Source organism: Limanda limanda, chromosome 20, assembly GCF_963576545.1.
Source record: "Limanda limanda chromosome 20, fLimLim1.1, whole genome shotgun sequence".
NCBI classification, from domain to species: Eukaryota; Metazoa; Chordata; class Actinopteri; order Pleuronectiformes; family Pleuronectidae; genus Limanda; species Limanda limanda.
The window spans coordinates 13,320,220-13,342,616 of NC_083655.1; the positions used below are offsets into that span (position 1 = coordinate 13,320,220).

General features: G+C 42.5%; 1 protein-coding gene across 1 annotated transcript in view; it reads right to left on the reverse strand.

The window, feature by feature from the left end:
• Nucleotides 1-11,411: 11,411 nt before the first annotated feature.
• Nucleotides 11,412-22,397, reverse strand: part of ctnnd2a (catenin (cadherin-associated protein), delta 2a) — a 195,540-nt gene continuing 184,554 nt past the window's right edge. The window contains exons 21-24 of the mRNA XM_061094229.1: nt 18,952-19,078; nt 13,223-13,354; nt 12,651-12,727; nt 11,412-11,831 (exon numbers count right to left, since the gene is read on the reverse strand). Of these exons, the coding sequence (XP_060950212.1) occupies nt 11,412-11,831; nt 12,651-12,727; nt 13,223-13,354; nt 18,952-19,078 (756 nt within the window). The remainder of the gene's footprint in view (nt 11,832-12,650; nt 12,728-13,222; nt 13,355-18,951; nt 19,079-22,397) is intronic.

Here is a 22,397-nt window from a genome sequence, read left to right on the forward strand (position 1 = left end):
GACGTCAGGCGCCACCCGTCGGGACGCAGGGAGCGCGCTGACGTTGGTTCTCATATGCGTGATGTCCGAGGTGATGTCACAATAAGGGAGTTGCTATGAGTTTAATATTTCAACGCGCATATATCGAACTATTATATACATGTAAACATGATGTGCAGACTGAGTCCGCTTCCTTTGAATCAAAGCTTTAAATGAACTGTTGTTATATTGCATCCACTGTTTTTCACCAAATTAGAGGTTTATTTTTGTAATGGGAGGTTTTGCCAGAATATTAGTTTTTTGTCTTTTATGACGGTTTTTATTTGTTTTTAATGTTATTTTCATGTATTTTTACGTCTATATTTAAGAAGCACTTTTATTAAGTAACTTTGTTTTAAGAAGTTTTACATACATGAATATAATAAAAATTATTGTTATTATTATTATTATTATATTATAGTGTGTTTGTATATATAAATATAAAGCACCTTTAAAAACAGAGTTTACAAAGGGCTTTGACAGCAAAGCAAAAGGCAAATACAATGTACACACACACACACACACACACACACATCAAGCATTAAGGGGAACATAAAGATACAGCAGCATGCACAGTTTCTTAGAAATAAATCTGACATTCAATTATTATTGAGTGTATTGCCAATATTTATGACATTATTTTGAATGCTATTCTTGTCTGATTTTCTTGCCATTTGAATTCTCCCAGTGGTTCCCATACCATTGAAATCACTTTACACTAAATCATGAATGCAAGAAATGTGACTGTGTCCCCAAAGGATCTGCAGCGACGGATGAGTTAAGTATCGATGCATCACCTTAAGTGTTTAATGACAGAAAAAGAACAATTTAAAGCTCTCACTGAGCTTATGCTAAAATGTCAAACTAAATTATTATGTAAGGTGTCATCCATTCCATAAACCATTTAAATATCACTGAGATCACCCTCTGCAGACGTGGCACAACACATTTAAGTGGCTGTCCAGCTACACAGCCTCTGAACCTGAAGCATTTATCAAGAGGAGAGCTCTTCTAATGAAGAAGCCTGTTTCCACCCCTCACCTGCTGTGTGGGAGCCAGCTCCTGTGCTTTAACAGCAGCAGAAACAGGAAGAACACCAAAATGCAACATTCAAACACAGAGAAAGAGAAACTAGTTGTGTGACTCTGTGACCTCAGTGACCACCTACTTTCCACAGTGGCTCATTAAGTGGTAGACATGACAGTGTCCTTGGGCGAAGCTGAGATATGCAGGGGAGGCCTGGAGGTGTTTTAAGTAACCGAGAGGACAGAAGGGAAAAAAAATGATATTATGGATAATATTTAATTTCCAGCATTTCTGTTCATTCCCCAGATGACTGATATAGCATATTGAGTTATCCAAACATATGGCATCTATAGGTATCCGTCTAGGGTTGGTTTGTTTGTGTTGGTGGAACAGCTGTTCATTAATACTTGGGGTATATCTAGATACTGGTGAATGGGAAGAAAGAGTGTGTGTAGTGGGAGTTGAGGCTGTGGCAGTGACATTCATTGTTCCATCTACACAATATTTTTGTATAGTTATTCAACTATTATAATGTAATAAATAAAAATACCATAACATTATTTCTCCTGGTTGTCTCCTTATTGTCTGAAGTGAGGAACGCATCTGTCACTTAACACTGCAGTGACGCCAATATAGAGTTGACTTTTCGCCTGGACAAACGACTGTAACCAAATGCGCACACACACAGACGCACACGCAGACACACACACACTGTTGATGAGCAATTGTGCAAGAATCTGTTGCCAGGGCATAAGTGTCCCCGGAGGAGGGTGTCGACAACTGATAAAAAGGCCGGGAGTTCACCAGGGAGTCAGGATCCAGCCTGCTGATAAAATGATGAATCAAGATGTTAAATTAAAATGTTTGGCCTTTGTTAACTCATATTTATCAAGACACATTGATTAAGATGTCATTCTAACAGCAGCTCGGGCCCTGACTGGCACTGTCTGCTCACACACAGTTCTCAGCCTCACGAGACAGGACTTCAAAGATGACTGTGGAATGCCTCAGGATCAATTAGATAACATGAAAACGACAATCAATCAAATGTCTACTCCAGCGATTTAGTCTACATGCAAGAGAGTATCTAAAAAGTGTGCCAAAAATGTGGGACTGCATTTCCCATAATGCAATTGTAAGCATTTTTGGTAGACCCTTAACACATTACAAAATCAAAGGCTTCAGTTTGTAGCTATAGATTCTGTAAATATATTTTCTGCAGTCCCAAGCTGAGGTAAACGCTGATGATATCACCACAATGTCATCAGGGATATCTCTTAGAAAACTTATTGAGATGAAAGCAATTTTATCGATTTGATCTTTTACCAAAACGAGTGTTTAACACTGTAAAATAAAAAGTCTGGCAGCAAAGTCACTTACTTGGAAATAACAGTAAAGGTTATTTAATTTTTAGTTTAAATCAGAGACATTTTTAAGTACAGATAAAAATATGTACATTCAGCAAAAGATGTGTTTTTTTCTAATTCATTGCACTTCATCATTCAAAACCATTAAACAAACAAACAAAATTAAACTTTTATTTATTGGTTAATATGTTTTATAAAAGCATTTTACTGTATATTAATGTCATTTCACTTACTTCGGAAAGAAACCTTTGATAATGATCACTTAGCCCAACCCTGATCTGTCAGTGCATACATCCATGCACACACACACCACACACACACACACACACACACACACACACACACACACACACACACACACACACACACACACACACACACACACACACACACACACACACACACACACACACACACACACACACACACACACACACACACACACACACACACACACACAGTGTTTGCACATACGTACGTGGCCACTAGATGGAAGAATGCATCTTCCCTGCATCCGAGAGGTGTCCCCAGTTGTGTGGGAGTTTGTGTCCTGCAGGATTCATCATCTCTGTCACTCCGACAAAACTCTGTGATGTCCCAGAAACACAGAGTGATGAAGAGACGCTGAGAGAAAACTCACAACTTAGGAAGCAAAAGACAAAAGGAGCACTCTACTTTCAGCTCCTTTTTCCCTCTCTCTCTCTTTCTCTCCCTCCAACCTTCATTTTGTTCATTACGCCCCTTTCTCCCTCTTTGACTAACATAACACACAGGTAATAACACAGAGAGACAGGGGGAGCATTCATTACTTAGTGTGAAAATACATGGCGCATGTTCAAACTGCCAAAGGAGAACTCCTCTTCAGAAGTCAGTGATCTCAGCACCTGCCCTTGGCTGATACCACTCGGCCGCGGCCTTTGAGAGGAGCGCTCCCAGTGATGGCTTACAGAGAGACAGAATGAGGACGTCACAGGTGAGTGAATTGGCTCAGACTGACAGGTGAACACACACACACACACGCACAAAAGCACACATGCACACCCCTGCACCCACCTCCACCCACAACCACACCCACACAATCGTACGTTTGACACATACACACACACAATCGTACGTTTGACACATACATACTCCCCATTTCTCTCTCTCTCTCTCTCTCTCTCTCTCTCTCTCTCTCTCTCTCTCTCTCTCTCTCTCTCTCACATACACACACACTTTCCCTCACACTCTCACACATCCTGTTGTTGCTCTGTTGGAGCCACTGCAGCAGCACCATCACACATGAGTAACCAAGGTGTCTGCTCTGCTCTGCAGCATTGACTTTTCCATACCTGACAGGGAGCCTTATGGCTTGTGTGTGTGTGTGTGTGTGTGTGTGTGTGTGTGTGTGTGTATGTGTGTATGTGTGTGTGTGTGTGTGTGTGTGTGTGTGTGCGCGTGCATGTATGGCTGTGTAACATCCATATGCAACGTCTTTGCATGTGTCATGTCAATCACAGTCAAACTGAAATAGAGTGGAAGGGGAGGATACAGAAAGGAGAGAAGAAGGAGTGCAACAAGGAGATTGAGTAGCGGTGCTGATTACCACACAGGCCTTACTCTCTTTGCTCTTCTTCTCCTCCACCACAGGGATCAGATGGTCAAGTTCAGTCAGTAAACTGTTATTTTCCTCAGTGGCACTAAGAAAAGTTAGGTACCTACAGCGAAGGCAGTTTTCCAGGTGCCTAGAAAACTCGACTTAACCATCACATGTCTCCACAGACACACACACACATTTAAGAGCCTAAATACTCGTCATCCTGTTGCTTTAATGACGGTATGTATGTGGGTGTATGATGAGTATTGATATTCAGGAAATCAGGATAAATACTAATTCAACTTACCTGTGAATTAGAAAACAAGCTTCTGCTGTCAATAATAAACAAATATATTGTAATACTGCAGTTTCATAATGACATCATGATTCTCTCCACCGGCCTGCTCTGATCTTGCCCAGTTCAGCTCAATAAAAATGATCTGCTTGCTGCTCTTAGAACTCCTCTGCATTTTACTACGTTAATAAACATAATGTTTTTTTTTATGAAATGTTACTTCTGTTTCTGCACACAGGGTCCAGTTCCTTGTTACACACATAACAGTCATTTATGCCACACGATTGGTTAATCTCGATAAACTGTCATGATCATTGGGACTTCTTCTTCATGATGCCACTTAACACATGATATCATATGATGCAGTATCTTTTTTGTGTTCAATATAAACTTCAGATTGTCGCTCTATAGCAGTATTACCTGCAGATAAATCTTGGACAATGTGTTTTTCGGGCCATTATTGTTGACCTCGAGCTTTATTCAGAACTCCTGGGCTCGGCTTTTCATAAAGGTTTTTCCATCACTCCTGATTTGCTGCTTTTACCCTCTGTACTTATCAACACTGTTACGTCTCGGTGCACTGTGGAGTGATATTTGACGCTTCCCGCAGGTGTAAATGACCTTTGTTAACACCCATGTCAACCAGTAGTGAACATCTCACTGTGGGAACCCTCCCCCCCCTCTTGCATATCCTTTAGATGCAGCAGATTTCCCTAGAGCAGGAGAAATAAGAGGTTCATGTACTTGATTCAAATAAGCGGAGATTCGGTTTGACTGCTTGAGAGACTGTTGTTGTGCCTCCTCCTCTGTCTCTACTGTCCTCTGCATACATTTGTCTTCTGTAACGTTATCCTAACCATACTCCTTGGTGCAGAGTTAAGAACAGGGGAAGCTCAGCACACACTGTTTACTGGTAAATTAGAAACCCAACTTGTCCATTTCTTTTGGACTTTACCAGCAATGTTAGTTATTATTATGTAAAGAGATTATTTGTAATGAATTAATAAACAAAAAACCTGCTTATCAGTGTTTCTATTGTGGCTGGAAGATGGACGACATGACTGCGAAGCCCAAAATTGAAATGAAAGCGTCTTAATCGCCCCGAGGTGTCTCTCTACGGTGGCCAAGAGGGCTCAGTTATCTACATGTGTTGTGAGGTTTTGCAGCGGGTTTCAGCATTTTAAGTTGTTGCGTTGAGCTCTCTAGGCCACACCGTAGCTCTATGTTAATGGTTGGGATATGAACCAAACAAAATAGTAAAAGTACAGTTTAAATAAATGAGTTTCTGTCATTCTGTCATAGGAAACACGTCTCCAGTAAGTATGGCTTTAATTACGTATTTGATGATATACAAAATGTTTATTGTGTTTACCCACTGCTGCGGCTCAATCCCTTGATTACTACTGAACTGGCAAGATGGCAGCAGGGGCGGCTCCTGGCATAGGTTAAAACGGTTTTATTTTGAAAAATTACCGGATATTAGATAAAAAACAGAAAACATGTAAAATGTTTATTCTTTCTGTGCGGCACGGTACCAAATGACCCACAAATGGGCCTGTTGCCCTGTTGATTACAATAAATAGGTCTAAAAAATATGTTTATTGTGTTTGACTGTTCCTACTGTTCATATTCATTAGATTTAAAAAGCAGACATAAAAGTAACTTAAAAGTTACTTTCCCTAGTAAGTAATTACTTTTGATATACAGTAACTGGTGAGGTGATTCCATTACTTTTAAAAGAAGTGACTAGTAACTGTAACTAATTACTAATTTTCAGTAAATTGCCAAACACTGCTTAATGCACACATTTGTCAGTTGTGTCTAAACAGACAGAAACACACAAGCATATACTCTCTTGTGTGTGTGTGTAGAGGTAGAATCACCCCGATTGTGGACATCATTGATGTTTATTTTTGTCGACATGACATGATATGCTGTCAGTACAGCTGATTTCAGACTTTTTATATTTTTATTATATATTTTTATTATTTTTTATAGCTTAGAATTTTGTCTGCCTGTGTGTGCATCTGTATACAGTCCAAAAGTTCTTGGGGATGCATGACAATTTGCGTGTTTATGTTGGGGGGGGGGCGCCGTTCTGAAATCTCGCCTAGGGCGCCAACATTGGCAGGGCCGGCCCTGGATGGCAGCGTTTGTGTCCGGGATATTTTGGCTCATTTCTGGACAGAGGGATGAAGTTGAGACGCTCTACACAGCATTGAAAGATTAGATCGTGTCAGCGCTGCAGTCAGTTTTTTTCTCTGACTTTAACTCTGGATGTCTTTGATTTGCACATATTTTTATCAGCCGGTGTCTCAGGGTATATTTAAATTACAGAAACTTTTTAAGGTTTCCAGAACTTAATAAAAAACACTTTCACGTAGAGCAGCTCCTGTGACTCAAACCTCGTCCCTGAACAGGTCCCTGATTCCAGCTGCCAGCTGTTGCAGCCACAGTTGATAAACTGCTCAAATCGAAAATAGATTTTTCTTTTTTTTAGGGTTTTTCCAATTTTACATTCTTTTTTCATGAGCTCAAAAATGAATTTGAGGTTTTGGGGTTTTTCCAATACATTTTTTCAGAGGCATTTTAATTCTTCTGCTGCTGTTCACATAGTAGCTGCATGCTGTTATGCCTGTAATAACATTTCCAAAATCTTCTTGTCCTTCCCCATTCTTATTTACAACTCTTTGCCCGCCTCTCCATCTTCCTCTCCCTTGTCCCTCCTAACGCCTCCTTTCCCCTTGAGGCGCTAACCTTCCTTCTCCTTCACTTTTAGACGAGAGCATTAATTTCTCGTGGTCTATTTGTGGCTCACAGAGGCTTCACGGCACCTCACGTCTCTTTAAACACAAATTGATTTCACAGTCAAATCGTATGAGTGTAAATCATGGGCCCTCCACCTGCTCCCCAGTGTATTTCTGTCTCTCTCTCCCCTTTACGTCTCACTTTGTCGCCCTCCACTCAACATCTGCCTATTTACGGTATTTGCTGCAGTGCATGTGCATCCATACATCATCCATTCCATTATCTTTACCCCTTGACATTGGGCGAGAGGTGGGGCCCACCCTGGACAGGTTGCCTGTGTATCACAGGTTCAATACACAGAGACAAAAACCCATTCTCGACCTCTAACAATTTAGATCTTTCAATTAACCTAAATCAAGTCTTTAAGGGCATGTGGGGGGAAGCCAGGGCACACACAGAAAAAACCCTCCTGACAGTGCTAACAACTGCAACATATGTAGATGCACATACACCTTTGAATCTTGACTGAGGTGTACAGCTTGCTGAATGGGAAGGGAAGCTGTTATAGTAGAGGGAGAGAATGTTGGGAGAGAGCGAGTGAAACAGTGAAGACCTGAGGCACCTGCAGGGTGGAACAGGGACGTCTTTAGAAAAGCCATGAGTAGGAAAATTGAAGAGCTATTTTCATGCCACATTAAGTCATATGCCTTCCACTATAGAGCTGTGCTCAGACACAGGCGGCCTGGCTCCATTGTGAAGGTTAATAATCAACGCAATGGAGTTATTACTCAAAACCGCATTTCACAGGCCTCACCTAGACGGCAAAGATGGGGCAGGTAAAACGAGAGAGGGGAGAGAGCGGTGAGGGGAGACGTGAATTCTAATGGATTGTAACAAATACTGCTTCATCCAGCTCAGCATCATTCATTTAATTTGCCTCAAGTTCAGTTCAATGGATTTCTGCAAGAATGGGATCAAAGTCATATGGAAACACAATAAAAAAGGGAACAAAAACTACGGGGAAAATGACAAAGTGAGACTTTACATCTTTGATGTCTGTCCACTGTCGTTAATATGACAATTGAGGCCGGTGGGTGTAAAGAGGCCTGGCGTTGGCTCTTCACATCTCTATTATGGGGAAAACTCCTCTAACCACATCCCACCTCTGTCACTCTGGGGCAACATTACAGTGAAATATTAAGACCCCTGTCGTGCTTAAACATACCTGTCACCGCCACGCAATGCATATATATTAATAATATGGCAAAGGGGTGTGTGTGAATAGGGGGGGATACCCAGAGCGTTATCATGTACAATGTTCCCACATGCCTGTCGGTGTAGAGTCCCCACTGAATGTGTGTGTGTGTGTGTGTTTGAAAAGATGATGCTATCAGGATGTCAACAGTGTTGCTTGTCAGCCAGGGGAGACAACAGTGGTAAATTGCTAGTGTGAAAGTAATTTGAACTTATAATTGATTGTTTGCTTGGGGATGTGTCTCTGATGTGTATATTTAGACATCTCACTATATCACTAGAGGTATATACTGCTCTGAAACATTCATTCTATAATTCAGAATGTGCTGCATCAATAATAATGGACAAAGGCACACAGATGATAACAAAACATAGAGGCATAGGTCTTATCTGCTGTGCACAACATGTGTTGACTCGACAATATGTACAAATGTATAATTAAACCGATTTTACTTTGTGGATAAAGTGGAGCAGTTCAAGAAAATTGTGGCGGGAGATCCAACAAACCACGACTTTTCTTCTTTGTTTTTTAATGATTTGATTCAGAGACTGAAATCAAGTTTTACTCAGTGTATTATGGTAAGATATTATCTACCAACTTGGATAAAATGTCATTATTTGATAATTAAAATAAATTCACATTTGGGTGGTAAGGTGGTGTAGTGTCGCCTCAGTGTTTGAAACCATAAACTGCAATTTGGACAACGGGCTATCCAGAGATGAAACCGAAATATCCCAGATACTAACACTGTCATTTTTCACATTTGGACCCAGAGTTAGCGCAGCAGCGGTCAGTCCTGTGAATACATATCGATCACTGTCAATTATTAAGATTTTATAACATCAACAAACATCTCTGCGACAAAAAAGACTTAAATGAAAGAAAACCTCCTTTAAGTGAGTGTGGATGCAGCCTGGAAGTTCATTAACAGTGGAGAAGGGTGTTTGATTGCAAAGAGTCTTTATTTATCCTTGTGTTCAAGTACGGTCCTCTCTCAGCACAGTCATCTAAGAAGCATGGACACACAACAACACACAACTCGCACCAGAGCCTGAGCAATCCTCAGGTGGGATTTGTCTTTTGTCTCGATTGAGGGGTGGGGGTTTGGGGTGGGGGTTGTTGAAGGGGGGGGGGGGTCAGCAGTTTCCACGTTTAGGTCGAAGTAACCTGTTGCACACCACATAATCTTTTTTTTTCTTTTCTCCGCGAACATTTGTTGCATTTAGTGACAATGACATCTGCACATAAAAATTATATATATATTTATATTTATATTCATAGATTTATACATTTGTCATTCTATATCAACACTTCATTCTAGTGATTTTTACCTTGGTTTTTCATGGTTGTAAAACTGGACAAACTTTCGGTAGGAATGCCTTGTTCGGACACTGATTTGTACAGGAACGCACATACACGCAACGGAGGCATACGCACACTACTACACACATGCATGCATAGATACGCTCGCTCAAGTTTACGTGTACACACATGGGCAACACATACTGTCACACACACCCACACACACACACACACACAGGTGTCCACGCGCCCACACATGCTCAGCAAACACAGAGAGGCAGGTCTGTACATCTATGGGAGGGAGATGTTACCCATGATCCCCAGCAATAAGTTATGTTCTCACCTGATCATCACACGAAAATAAAAGTTACAAACAGCAGAGGGAGTCATCCGGTCATTGTCAGTAAACTTTGACAGAATGTCCCTTTAAATTCTCACAGGACGAGTGCACAGGAGGTGTCAAAGTTTGGCACAATGTCACGTCTCTCTCAGTCTTTCTCTACTGTACAAGGACATGTACAATATCTATGGTGGCTCTTGTTGGACGGATGAGTTCTTATGTTTTTTTTTACTGCCGCTGAAAAATTACACGGTCCAATAAATTTGCTCCCCAAAAACGGAAAAGACGACCCTTTCCAAAGGGCTCTGGACACACATGTATTTTCTTGAGGCAGTGAAAAGAACTTGTGTTGACTGGGAGCGTCGCTGCTCTGCCTGCCTGGTGCTCTGGCAGCCTAGAACTGCTTTTGACGTTTTGAGCACGTCGACAACAATCAAAATTAACTTGATGGAGAGAGAGAGAAACACGAATATTACAAAGGCTTCCTCTCGGGCTCGGAAAGGGCCAAACGCAAAGGTATCCACTGGCAATCCATCCTGACGACTTCTGTGTTTTACTCCAATTTTGTTGCTTTTTGTTGTTTGAGTCAAGGAAAACAAAATCTTATTTTCATCAAAAACGTGTAATATACACACTACAACACCTTTGAAATTTAGTCAGGAAATAAAAATGCTTTTTTGTTTTTAAGTGAAAATTTAGAAAAAGTACAAATAAAAAAAACATGTAAAAGAACGATGTGATAAAAGAAGTCTCTCGAAGATGACATTCCTTGAAAACAAATTCAGACGTCTCTGTAGGCAGTGAGGCCATCGGAACAAAAAGACGGGGGGATGAAAGCAGTGCTACGTTTTGTCACTCGGGTGAAATGGTAAACATCCACAACTTGTCTTATGTCTGATGTGCTTTCATCTTCTTCTGTGCTTATATTCTTCCGGACCTCCTCCAAAACCCTGATGCCATCGTTGCCTCTCCTCTCTGCCTCCCTCTATCTTTATCTAAATGGTCTTCACACTTCTGTAGAGTCATCTGCTTCCAATTATTTCTCCATCCCTTTTTCTGTCCTCCTCTCCAAGCCTCGGTTCACACTCTGTGCCTGGTCGTTTTCTCTCTGTACTCCCCGGCCCACTTGTCTCTCACACTTCCACCACACTTCATATCTACTCCCACTTGCTCCTTATCCACTCGACGTTACAATGGAGCTGACTTTGAAGAAATAAAGTGGTCTTAAAAAGAAAAGGAAAATGTTGGCATGCACATGCACAGACTCTCATTGTCACTCCACCTGACTTCACTCCTTTCCCAAATCGGTCTTTCCCCTTATTTTAAAGGAGCACTAATTTCCTGCCTCGGGCTACAAGATACCTTTTCAAAACGCCATCGCTGTCACCTTCGGTTCATCTGCTGCTGATCGCTTGTAAAAAATAATCCCTTTCACACGATCATACACAGACTCTCTCTTGTCCCCCTCCCCCATTATTGTCTGACTAGACCCAGGAGTCAGGCGAGGCTGGGTAGTGGCTGGTCTCATAGTTCAGTTCGCTGTACGGTCGAGAGGCTGAGTAGAAGTCCACGTAGTTGCCAGTGGATTTGAGGCCCAGGTGCATGCGCAGGTCTTCCCGCGGGTCCCGGGGCGGCCCGGTCGAGCTCGGCGGCTGCTGGGGTTGGGCCTGAGGCTGGGCCGGAACTTGCACCTGTATCTGCGGCTGTGGCTGGGACGGAGGCGGTGGCGGCCCCTGGTCCTCGTAGTAGGCCTCGTCGAAGCTCCGGCTCTGGCTGTGAGGTGGAGGCTGCGGCGGCTGCGGGAAGGAAGGAGGGGCGGGGTAGGGGTCGTAGTCTTTTAGCACGGCTGCTGACGGGCTGTCCTGCTGGGGCTGGGGGGGCACAACGCAGGGCTGGGCTGGAATCTGGTGAGGGACCGGTGGGGATGGTAGAGTGGGACGGGGAGGAAGAGAGTCGGTGAGGTGAGGGCGAGATGCAGCAGGCAACAATGGAGAGTGGTAGAAATGAGTGTGAAGGGAGCAAAGTGAAAAGAGGGAAGAGAAAAAAAGGTGAGAGATGGAGAGAGGACAGGTGGGCCGTGCGCACAGGGGGGAGAACATTACGAGAGGCAGGCAGTAAAGGTAAAACAGCTCAGATTGGTATCAAGTGGGCAGGGACTCATGCTGTGAATTCTCTATTACATGCAGGTATTGAAGGGGACAATTTATCTTCCACAGGCTGGTTGTGTGTGTGTGTAGTGTGTGTCTTGTGTGTAAAAACCCTTTGCTTACAGTCAGGTGTAGTTTCAGGCTACAGCCATACTAGAATTGGTTGGTTTGAAAGAGGCGTTTTCCAACTAAAACGGTCCACACTAATTCCTATTCCTGGATACCTGTCATCATACTATCATCCATGAAAATACATTTACTGTGAGCACACTCACATACACTGGGCATATTAATTGTGAACTTATTAGTGTCATCTTTTCCGAACACCTTTGTTCCTGCCCATCCAGACTAAAGCCCAGTGTGTGACTTCTCACGACGAGACACTTTTCTGTGCCTCTTCCATCCTGTTGCTATGTCTGTTGCTACGTCTGGTAATAACCATCTTGTCAGGACATCATATGCCAATTTATGCCAGCCCTGATGACACACACACACACTGCTAAAACCTGCTGTGCTGTACTGCGACAGTGTCTACTTATAAATGTGTAAGGCTGGATTAACAGAGTGTTAACTCACCTGGTTTTGCTTGATATCATCACTGGCAGTCAGGTAAGAGTTTCGGAACAATGTAGACGTCCCGCATGATACTTGAACTGGATGTAGGAAAGATTAGAAGAAAAGAGAGACACAAACCTTTATGTCAACGAATGATTAAAGATCTAGTATCACTACTATTGCTGATAATAATAATCCAAAGAACAACAAAAGGTGTTATTGAACAAGTTGGTTTGTTAGAAATCAGCTAATTAGAGGTCAGGTTGTCCTTAGTGACCTCATGAGAATATTGGGAGAGAGAGAATGAAAGAATAGAAAAGAGAGCATTAGATAAACAAAACAATGGAAGAGAGAGAGAAAGAGAAACCCACAAAGATAAAAGTCTGCGAGAGGGAAAAGAAAAATAGTTTGAGGTTGAAAAAGAGACAGATAAGAGTGAGAGGAGAATAAAAAGAAAGATATAGAGAGGGATACAATAGAATCCTTTAATTCTTCTCTGTCTCTCCAACTCACACACACAAACACACACTCACTCACACACACACACACACACACACACACATACACACACACACACACGCACATGCACACACCTGCCATGCCGTCTTTCCGGGATGTGTGCTCGCCTTTGTTGCTATGGAAACCAGCGTTGGTTGCCGTGGCATCGTAGTCCATCTTACGTTCCTTCAGACACATCATCTCTCTGGGGGAGGCTGGTGCGCTCGCTAAACGTGCACACACACAAACACACACACGCAAACACACACACACACACACATATATATATTATACACATTATAAGCATACACATAAGGGCAGGGCACATACTGCTGGGTTTATTACTTATTACGTGTATGTGCATGTGCGCATGTGTGTGTGTGTGTCCTTTTTAAGGTGCACAGTCATTATTCATCATTTAGCCTGTCAGCATTAAGGGTCACCTTCGGCTTGTTAAAGGACTTCGGGGAATTCACACAGACACACACACACACACACACATGCATATACATCAGATTTTAGACACATCATTTAAATATATCGACATTTGGCCCGTTTCCTCAATTTCTACTTTCTGTGTTTAAAGCTCATGAGGAACATCCAGGTCTGAAAGTGGTAAACTGGACTTTAACAGCTGGAAAAACAATTCAGCAGCAGTCAACTGCTCTCCACTGAAAACTGTAATGCTGTAGTTTTATTGCCATGATCATGGGATATGTTTCAAAGGATTGAAGTTGTTAACCAGACTCACGTTTTGTCAAAAAACACCAGTATCACCTGCTTGGAGATAGTTTAACCTGTATTTGTTTGTTGGTTTGTTTGGAAGCAGGATTCTGAAACACTACTGGTCATTTTACCACAGAATTTGGTGGAAGGATGTGTTATGGGTCAGTGAAGAACCCAGTGATTGCTGGTGTGGATCCATGAATTTGTTTCGCAAAAATCTGGATCTACTGAATTTAAATGTGGTTTCATAAGGGGACAGTTGGGCCTTGGCGGTGGTATGCAGTTATGTTTTCACCCCTGTCCACTTGATTGTTGGTTGGTTTATCTGTACGCAAGATTACAAAAAAATTGTGTACTACACCAGGGTGCAGTATGGGTACATTTTGGCATGTCTGAGTTGTGGTGCTGAAACAAAGCCTATATAATGCCTTCTTGTTAAATGCAGCACAGCTGGGCAGCATTCATGGTTGTATTGTATTCATTTGAGTTGTTTACTATTGTAAACCAATTTAAGAACATTTTACACTACAACAGGCAACTTTTAGACTTCAGGCAATTATATCATTCTCATTTTGATTAAGACTCCCTGGCTAACGATAAATTGTACCTGAACACATCTCTGGTAATAAAGAATGAATAGAGAATGAACAGCATACAACAGAATGAAAAGGATGAATAAAGAAACCAGATATTTTACCACAACTAAAATCAATGATCCTTTCATTTCACTATGTAATATTCTATATTTGTGCTTTTTAAAGGCTCTGCAGAAAAACACTGAATGGTCCCAGATTGAATCAAATATTGAAAATTGAATTTAATATTCACCAAAATTTCTGGAGACACATCTCAAAATCTTGCAAAAGAATATCAAATAAAAATGTCCATTTATTTTAGAAATTGTTTTGCCTTGAAGTGACAGCACTATGCCAATAGGAGGTGCTGCAGCCCCCTCAGCACACCAACTCCCAGCAGGCAGGTCCATGAACCTTTTTTTATCACTTAATGAGTTTTTGGACAATTTCACTAATTTCCCAGGGAAAAATGTGTGGATTTTGATGAAAATAATCCGGCGTTTGTGCAATGCGGTGAAGCTTGATTGAATTTAAGGGGACTGTTGAGCCTTAGCGGAGGAATGCACTCTGCTTAGAGCCATTCTAGTTATTATTTACTATTATTATTTAACATATTGCTATCTGACTTGCAAATGTATTTTACCTCTTCAAACCACTTTTTTTCCTCTTCCTGTCACTTTCTCAACCTTTTAGACCGAATGTATTTTTTACCACACTGGAGGGATCACTGCACATGTGGCTGCAGCGCTCATACATAAACATGCATGCACACACACTGTACATTCAATCTCCCTCTCTCTCTTTTCCACACACACCCAGAATGTCACAATGTAATCCCCTCATGGCACAGAAATGCTTACTAAGTTGCTCTTATCTTGACACACTGAATTGCCAGAATTCTGCGTACCTGTGTTATCAGCCCCTTCAGTTTGCTTAGCTAAACACTCCTGCAACTATCCACTGTATATTTTTTTTTACAGTATATTTATCTATATAACCTTTACAGGCTGAAGAGAAGGATATTTCTCTTTGGACCCATTCAACCTGACTGTGAGAACTGTGGATGTGTGTGTAACTGTAGCTGCAGGACAGAAACACACGTGCATCAATACTGAATATGTGTGTGTATTGAATCGGTCCTAACACGTGCACACATTTGGAGAACACTGGTCTCAGTTGCAGAACTATAAATCTTTCCAACGTTTCTGCAAAAAAACATCAGCCCAAAAAGCCTTTGTTGGATTTCTCCTATACCCGATATAAAAGCAGCGGGGTAGAACTCACATAAGACTAAAGAATAAAGAGTGTCTAGAAAGCTCGCTTTGTGTATTTGAATACAAAAGGACCAAATCTTTTAATGTTCGACATTAGAAAGCAAAGACGAATTGTAACCTCTCATCTCCCCCCAACCAGCTTTCTCTGCATTGTAGCAGGACACACACACAAACATCTTTTACAAAGGCTTGTTCACATGATTCGGTTTGGTCACAGTGAATGAAATTGCAAAACGTTTAGTTCAACAAAAGAAACAGGGAGAGCGATTGTTTTTGACACCTTTGATATTTAATTATTCTCATCTGACACCTTGCGCGGCGCATCCCATTAAGGTGGATGCTCAAAGCTGTCACACACACACGACTCCCCCAGAGAGGGAGTCATCGCCAGTGGTTACGGTTACCTTTGGGACCTGCCTTGAAACCGCTGGGTATGAGAGCTGGGGAGACACGTTTTATCAGTGCAAAACACAGCAGGACCCTGCGGGGGTAATGATGGATGCAAAGGTCTCGCTCTCCCTCTGCATCTCTCTGTGTCTCTCTGCCATCCGGGCAGCCTGCAACCTCCCCTCCGTCTCTCTCTATCTGTTCTATCACTCTTTCCTCACACCAACTCTTTCACTCCCCCTCTCTTACTGTGCCTGCACACCATCATTACTCCTCCTGCTTTGATCCGTCTCTAAGGGGCTGGATCGGAGTCTGGAGCGTATGCAGAGAGGAGATATGGATGCATGAGGGTTTGTGTATATGTGAGTGTGCGTGTGCCGTGCGCGCACATTGAGGCAGTCTGCACAGAGTGAGAGATCAGAGGGAGAGGTGAGAAGAAAGTAGGATTACTGCAAAGAGGAGGAGGAGGAGAAGTATGAAACGGGTGAACGAGGGCTAGATGAGCGTAAAGTCAAAGGGTGGGGGGGAGGCATGGGAATCATTTCCAGCCATTTTACCCCCAACTCCTGCACATCCACACATTGTGATTTGCTTTTATAAAATGGTTAATTCCAGTTCCTGATTAAGATTGACTGTTCTTTGTTCAAAGCAGCTGTGAAAAACTTCATAAATATGAAACACACCTTTGAGTCAATGCAGCAGTAATTTATACATTCAGGTAATGTACAATGAGAGAAACACGAAGAGCGTGTAAGGATTTATGTTTGAGCAGTCAGGGAACTTGCTGTGTTCTGTCGCTTTGTTGGACAAATGCTTTGTTGCTGCCGCCCACTTCACCACAGTTTCCCTCTGCTTTTAAGCTGACAAACTAGACCCACGATCTACGGTACGTTAACAGTGACCTCAAGGGGCGACAAAGTGAATTTCCCCTGCGATCTAAAGCCGTTTTCAGACACGATTTCTGGAGGTTGTCAGAGAAATAGAGTCTGGACTTTCTCCCTTTTACACATAAACAATGCAGGAGAAGATGTGTTCACGACAACACTCTTCAGAGCGTTTAGCTGAGGGATGGTGCAGCAAGCAGAGGCAAGATGTAACGTATTAACTCCACTGCAGAGATCCACCAACTGCTTTATACAGCACATCGGCCCCAGCGTATCGGCTCTTATCACCCAAAGAACCCTTAACATCTTTGTCGGTGTCTTCTATGTGTAAGACAACACTCCCACTCGCTTGCCTTGAACCCTGCGAAGAATCTCCCGCTGTTTCCTCATGAGGACTTTCACCAGAGTTTCTATAGTGGGCTGGCAGGAGAAACTCCGGAGAAAGTCCTGAGCCTCTCACTCGATCATTTGCCTTCTCACATGCAGATGCTCCGGATAATGTCGGGGGGGGTTATTTATAGTTCAGTGCATGTCTGAAGGCAGCAGCTGTCGCACAAGATGTTGGAGCAATATAACACCACTCAGAATCAAACGTATACCCTCATAAAGGACAACACGACTTAAACAGTGGCACAATTAATGGCGATGTAATCCCTCTAATCTTTAAGCATTCTTTCCACTGCGTCTCTCTGTTGCGTTGGTTATCACTGTGTTGCTGAAGAACTACATTGCTCGGCGGACGAATCGTTGTTATCAATACATTTATACATTTCTATGTGTTTATTTTATGCAACTTCACTGTGAATATGGAGTAACCATTTTAAAGAAGCAAAAAAACCCTCTCAGGCCATGTTTTGCAGTGAATTTAGAACAACTCAAGGGGTTTTCAGCACGTCACGTCTAAGAACTCCCCCACAGCTGTTCTAAACTCACTGTTAACAACGGCCTCTCTGAGCCTAATGCTTTAATTTTCAATGTCACTGGCCAAAGTCAAATCCTCATCCTTTACTTGCTCGCCTCGGCATTAACCATCCCTCAATCCCTAATTCTTCTTGCCTCCTTGCTTTTTCTCTTTATCTCCCTCTCTGTTTATCTCATCCCTCCCTCTTTTACTGTCTCCGCACACGCACACGCGCACACACACAAATACAGTTTTTCCCTGCCTCTCTCTCCCCCTCTGTCTCCCTCCTTGAAGACCTCTCTAAGCTGGGAGGAAGGAAAAGTACTTTTCTGCCTCATCAGCTTGCTAAGCCTGGTGTGGAGAAATCACAGCTCAAGGCATCTCCTACCACTGATGCTAACAGCTAATGCTAATGCACCCTTTACGAAGCATGAAGGCCGGCGGGCTCCAGCTACAGGCTAATGATAATCACACTTTATTTGCATGAGAGCCTGCAGATGGCGAACGCTGATGTTAACAGCTTCGTAGCCTCGATGGAAAGTATGATCAATTGGCAAAAGTTGAAGCTACAGGCCAACGTCTTAATTATTTTACTACAAATGTGTGATGCTATTGTGTCTGTCTGTCTACAGGGACATGCACCTTAACTAATGCCTATTGCTGACCTGAAGTCATCATCTTACAAGCAGGACTTTTGTCATAAATAACGATTGGTATCCGAAACAAATATAAATGTATTCCTTTTTGAAAACAGCTGACTGTAAATGTTTTTGTTATCTACAACAGGAGCATGTCATGGTCCACAGAGTCTTCCATGTTGCAGCATCATCTTTTTACAGTAGCCCAGAGAGGACAAACCAAATACAGGCTCTATAAAAGGCCTCTGATGTTTTTACTTTGCTTTCATGTTCACCGAGAGGTTTGAAAGGGAAGCGTGTGGTGATGGTGTCCCCGCTAAATAATCCTACAAACTGGAACTTTAAATTCTAACAGTTTGTAAAGACAGTTAATGGAAGGAAAACACACACACACACACCAACACCAACACTTAAATAGAAAGTGTCATGAGTTCCTCACCTGAGCGGTTATTTGGGGACGTCCTGACGGGGGAGACGGACGGAGTTCGGGAGGAGGAGTAGGGCCTCTGTCTGTCTCGCTCTATCGTTGAGGCAGAGCCTACGAAGTGATACTGGGAGTATCCATCCTGCAAAACAAACACACACCAAACTCATCATCCACCAAGGTTCACCTTTGAAACTCTCAGCTAAGAACAAATGGAAGGAGGAGTAAATATTTTAAAAGAATCTCAAGGAAGAATCTGAAGTACAACAGCAGCAGTTTTATGCACCGAGAGGTGGGTTTTCACTGATCTAATATTGATAAATCACAGAACTGTATCTGTTGATACCTCATGGCGCTATTCTCCATCAAAAGTGAAGAAGCCAAAGTTTATATTGAGCCAGCCCTTCCGGGTAAAGGGGTAAAGGGTTGTTTTTTACCTGTTCAATTTGTTTGGTGGGTAAGAAACTGAGGGCTCTAATATTTACTGTTGACCGTCACATTTTGCTTTAGATTTGAATAGATGCCACAACACAGTCTGGAGCCAGCTCTGCGTCAGTTTTGTCTTTTTTTAAAGGACAATATTTGCAACAAATAGTGTAGAACTTGGATTTCTCTGACGCACAAGTGGACGGCACACATGCAGACCATTTAAGTACAAACAGAATGATGAAAGCAATGTTTGGAATTTAGGGGGATGTGAAACAAGGTTCACAGTCAATGTCTAAATAGCTGAAAGCAAAGACAAACTGACTGATGGCATCGATAAAAATACAAAATCTTCCTAAAATTGATGATAAACAGTAACTTGAGCTGATGGGAGATCGGGATAATTGACTCAATAAGAGAGATGGGAGATCAGTTGTGTGTAAACTTCTGCCTTCTTTGGTTAATGGACTGTAATTATACAGCACTTCTCTGGTCTTATCGACCACTCAATACAAGCCACAGTCAACCACACACACATTCATACAGTGCTCAAATATGCTGTGCTTTTGTTTCCATCACACATTCAAACACGGGGATCAAACCAACGAGCCTCTGGTAAATGGACAACCCACTCTACCTCTTGACTTGTGCCTCTTGGACATGACTCACTGAAAAATGAAACTCTCACTCTGAGAAGCTACATTTCAGAGTTGGTTTCCTTGAGTTTACAAACTCGTGGGAAGTCAAAAATGTCTTGTGGACACTGAAGGACACCAACAAATACACAGCGCCCACACAGGCACACACAGCGGTGCACGTACACCATGAAGCACTGTGCTTGCATTGAGTCTCAGCTTAGTGAATATCCCAATGTCCTTGCAGGAAAAGCTAATTAATACAACTAACATATGCACAAGCATAATTACTGCCGAGCCGATGACTTTGTATCTGTATTAGTTTAGCAGTGATTGGAGCAAAGCCCTTTTCATAGAAATGAATAGTGAGAGTCAACAACAACCACAGAGCTGGAACCAAATTCAATTTAGCATTAAGATAATTGGCAACCTCTGAAAGCAAAGTGTATGAGATGATAGAAGATAATGGAGACATGTCCTATCATTGTTTTACCGTCTGGGGGCCACGCCTAAGCCGTGGGAAACCGGTCGGACTGCGGTGAGTGTGAGCACATGGGAGAAAGTGTGAATCACTTTAGGAGAGTAAGACTGCAGAGGAGGAAAGGGAGAGGCTGAGGAATGGAGGGGATGAGGCAGAAAGAGAAGAGGGAGAAACAGATGCAAGCTCAGGAAGACAAAAAAGGAATGAGAGCAGCTAGGAGGAGAAAGAGAGGGTGATGATAGGAAAGTAACAAAAGGAGAGAGGCAACAGGAGGGAGACAGACGGAGAGGTGGAGGGAGAGAGTTGGGCTGAACTGGGCACAGTCCTGTGTCCTCCCCTGACTCCTGCAGTCAGCCACGACACCAAAGTCTAATAGAAAGCTGGATCCTCTGACTCACAGCGGTTCAAAGGTAGCTGCCTTCTAGTCTCCGCCATCCCACCCTCTCCCTTTACCACTTCATCTATTTATCCACATACACGTGCAGACACACACACGCACACACACACACACACATAAATGAGCATCCTCACCAAACCCTGAATCATTGATGCATTCCGGTGGTATGTCTTGTCCTAAAGCCCCTTTAACTTATAGAGGACTTATAGAGGACACTATATATATATATTAAATCTATTAAAAAGCCAGTCACAGCCTTAGATTTCACACGTATTGCCTCTTTATGTAAAGCACCGTAATGCCTCAACACAGTTTTCCCCTATTTTTCTTTCCTTACACATAGACAGTATCATATCCTTAACATCAGCGTGATCCCTGGCTTCATTGATCTTAAGATATTTATATAAGTTATTTGGAAAAACTTTTGATTGCTCAGATTTCAGCCCTGACAAACTTGGTATCCTTGGAAACTTTAGAAAATCCAGCATTTGTTTGTAGTATCTGCTCAACCAGACAATCAATCAAGTTCAATGGGTTAAATGGCGCATCAACACCAAATCAGAAACCGTCTTTGGAGTAGTTTGCACCATATCTTCAGTCCTGGTGTGCTCATTCAGTGTACACTGTAGACTGTATATAAAGATGGACAAGGCATCTCAAGCTCCTCCCATCTTGCAGCAAAGGCGTTATTTGGAGCCAGAGCCTGCACAGTAGCGATTAGGGGATGGAGTGGTTACGAGGTGCTGCAGAAACATGCACACAACTCAGTCCTGGCAATTATAACATTTCACCCCATTTTTATGGCATCAAATAACCAATTAAAACCAGGTTCTGTAAAAATGAACACTTGGACTGTGATCAGTACTTCCTAAAATGACTGGACGTGTACTTTGAATTTTTTGTTTGGTCCATGTCCCATCTACTTACAAAGGATGAGGCAGGGTTTATGACTTAAACTGCAGCAGCGATGACGTCCATCTTAATATACAGTGTAAGTTGTTTATCCTGAAACCTTGAATTTTAAACTAATCACATGTTCCTACTGGTGCGTTTTACACCCACCACTTCTTTCTCCTTCACACTCAAACTCTAACACAACCCCTAGAAACAGGTTGCCAGGCAACTATTTTGCCTGTTTCTCTCACCATCACTGGATGGTTAGTTGAAGGTCATGGGACTCTGCGGTAACAAGCATTTACCGTCGCAACAAATGAGGTGAACGTGTCTCTGTGTGTGTGTGTCTGAGGGCACCAATGCCAGACAGCAATTATGGGAAAAATTGTAAAAGGTTGCTCATGCTGAGTGGTGGGTTGCCGGCAGGGCCCGGCGAAGACACAACTAAACATTGTCAATCCTTTTCACTCTCTCTGATTTCACACTCAGTTTTTCCGTTTTACAAGCACTTTAGTCACACATGACGTATCTCTGCTTACAGGGATAATTTGCCTCTCACTCCGGCATTCTATATCTTCACCGCCTGTGGTTCTGGTTATTTAGGAACTGACCTTTATTCTGCGACATT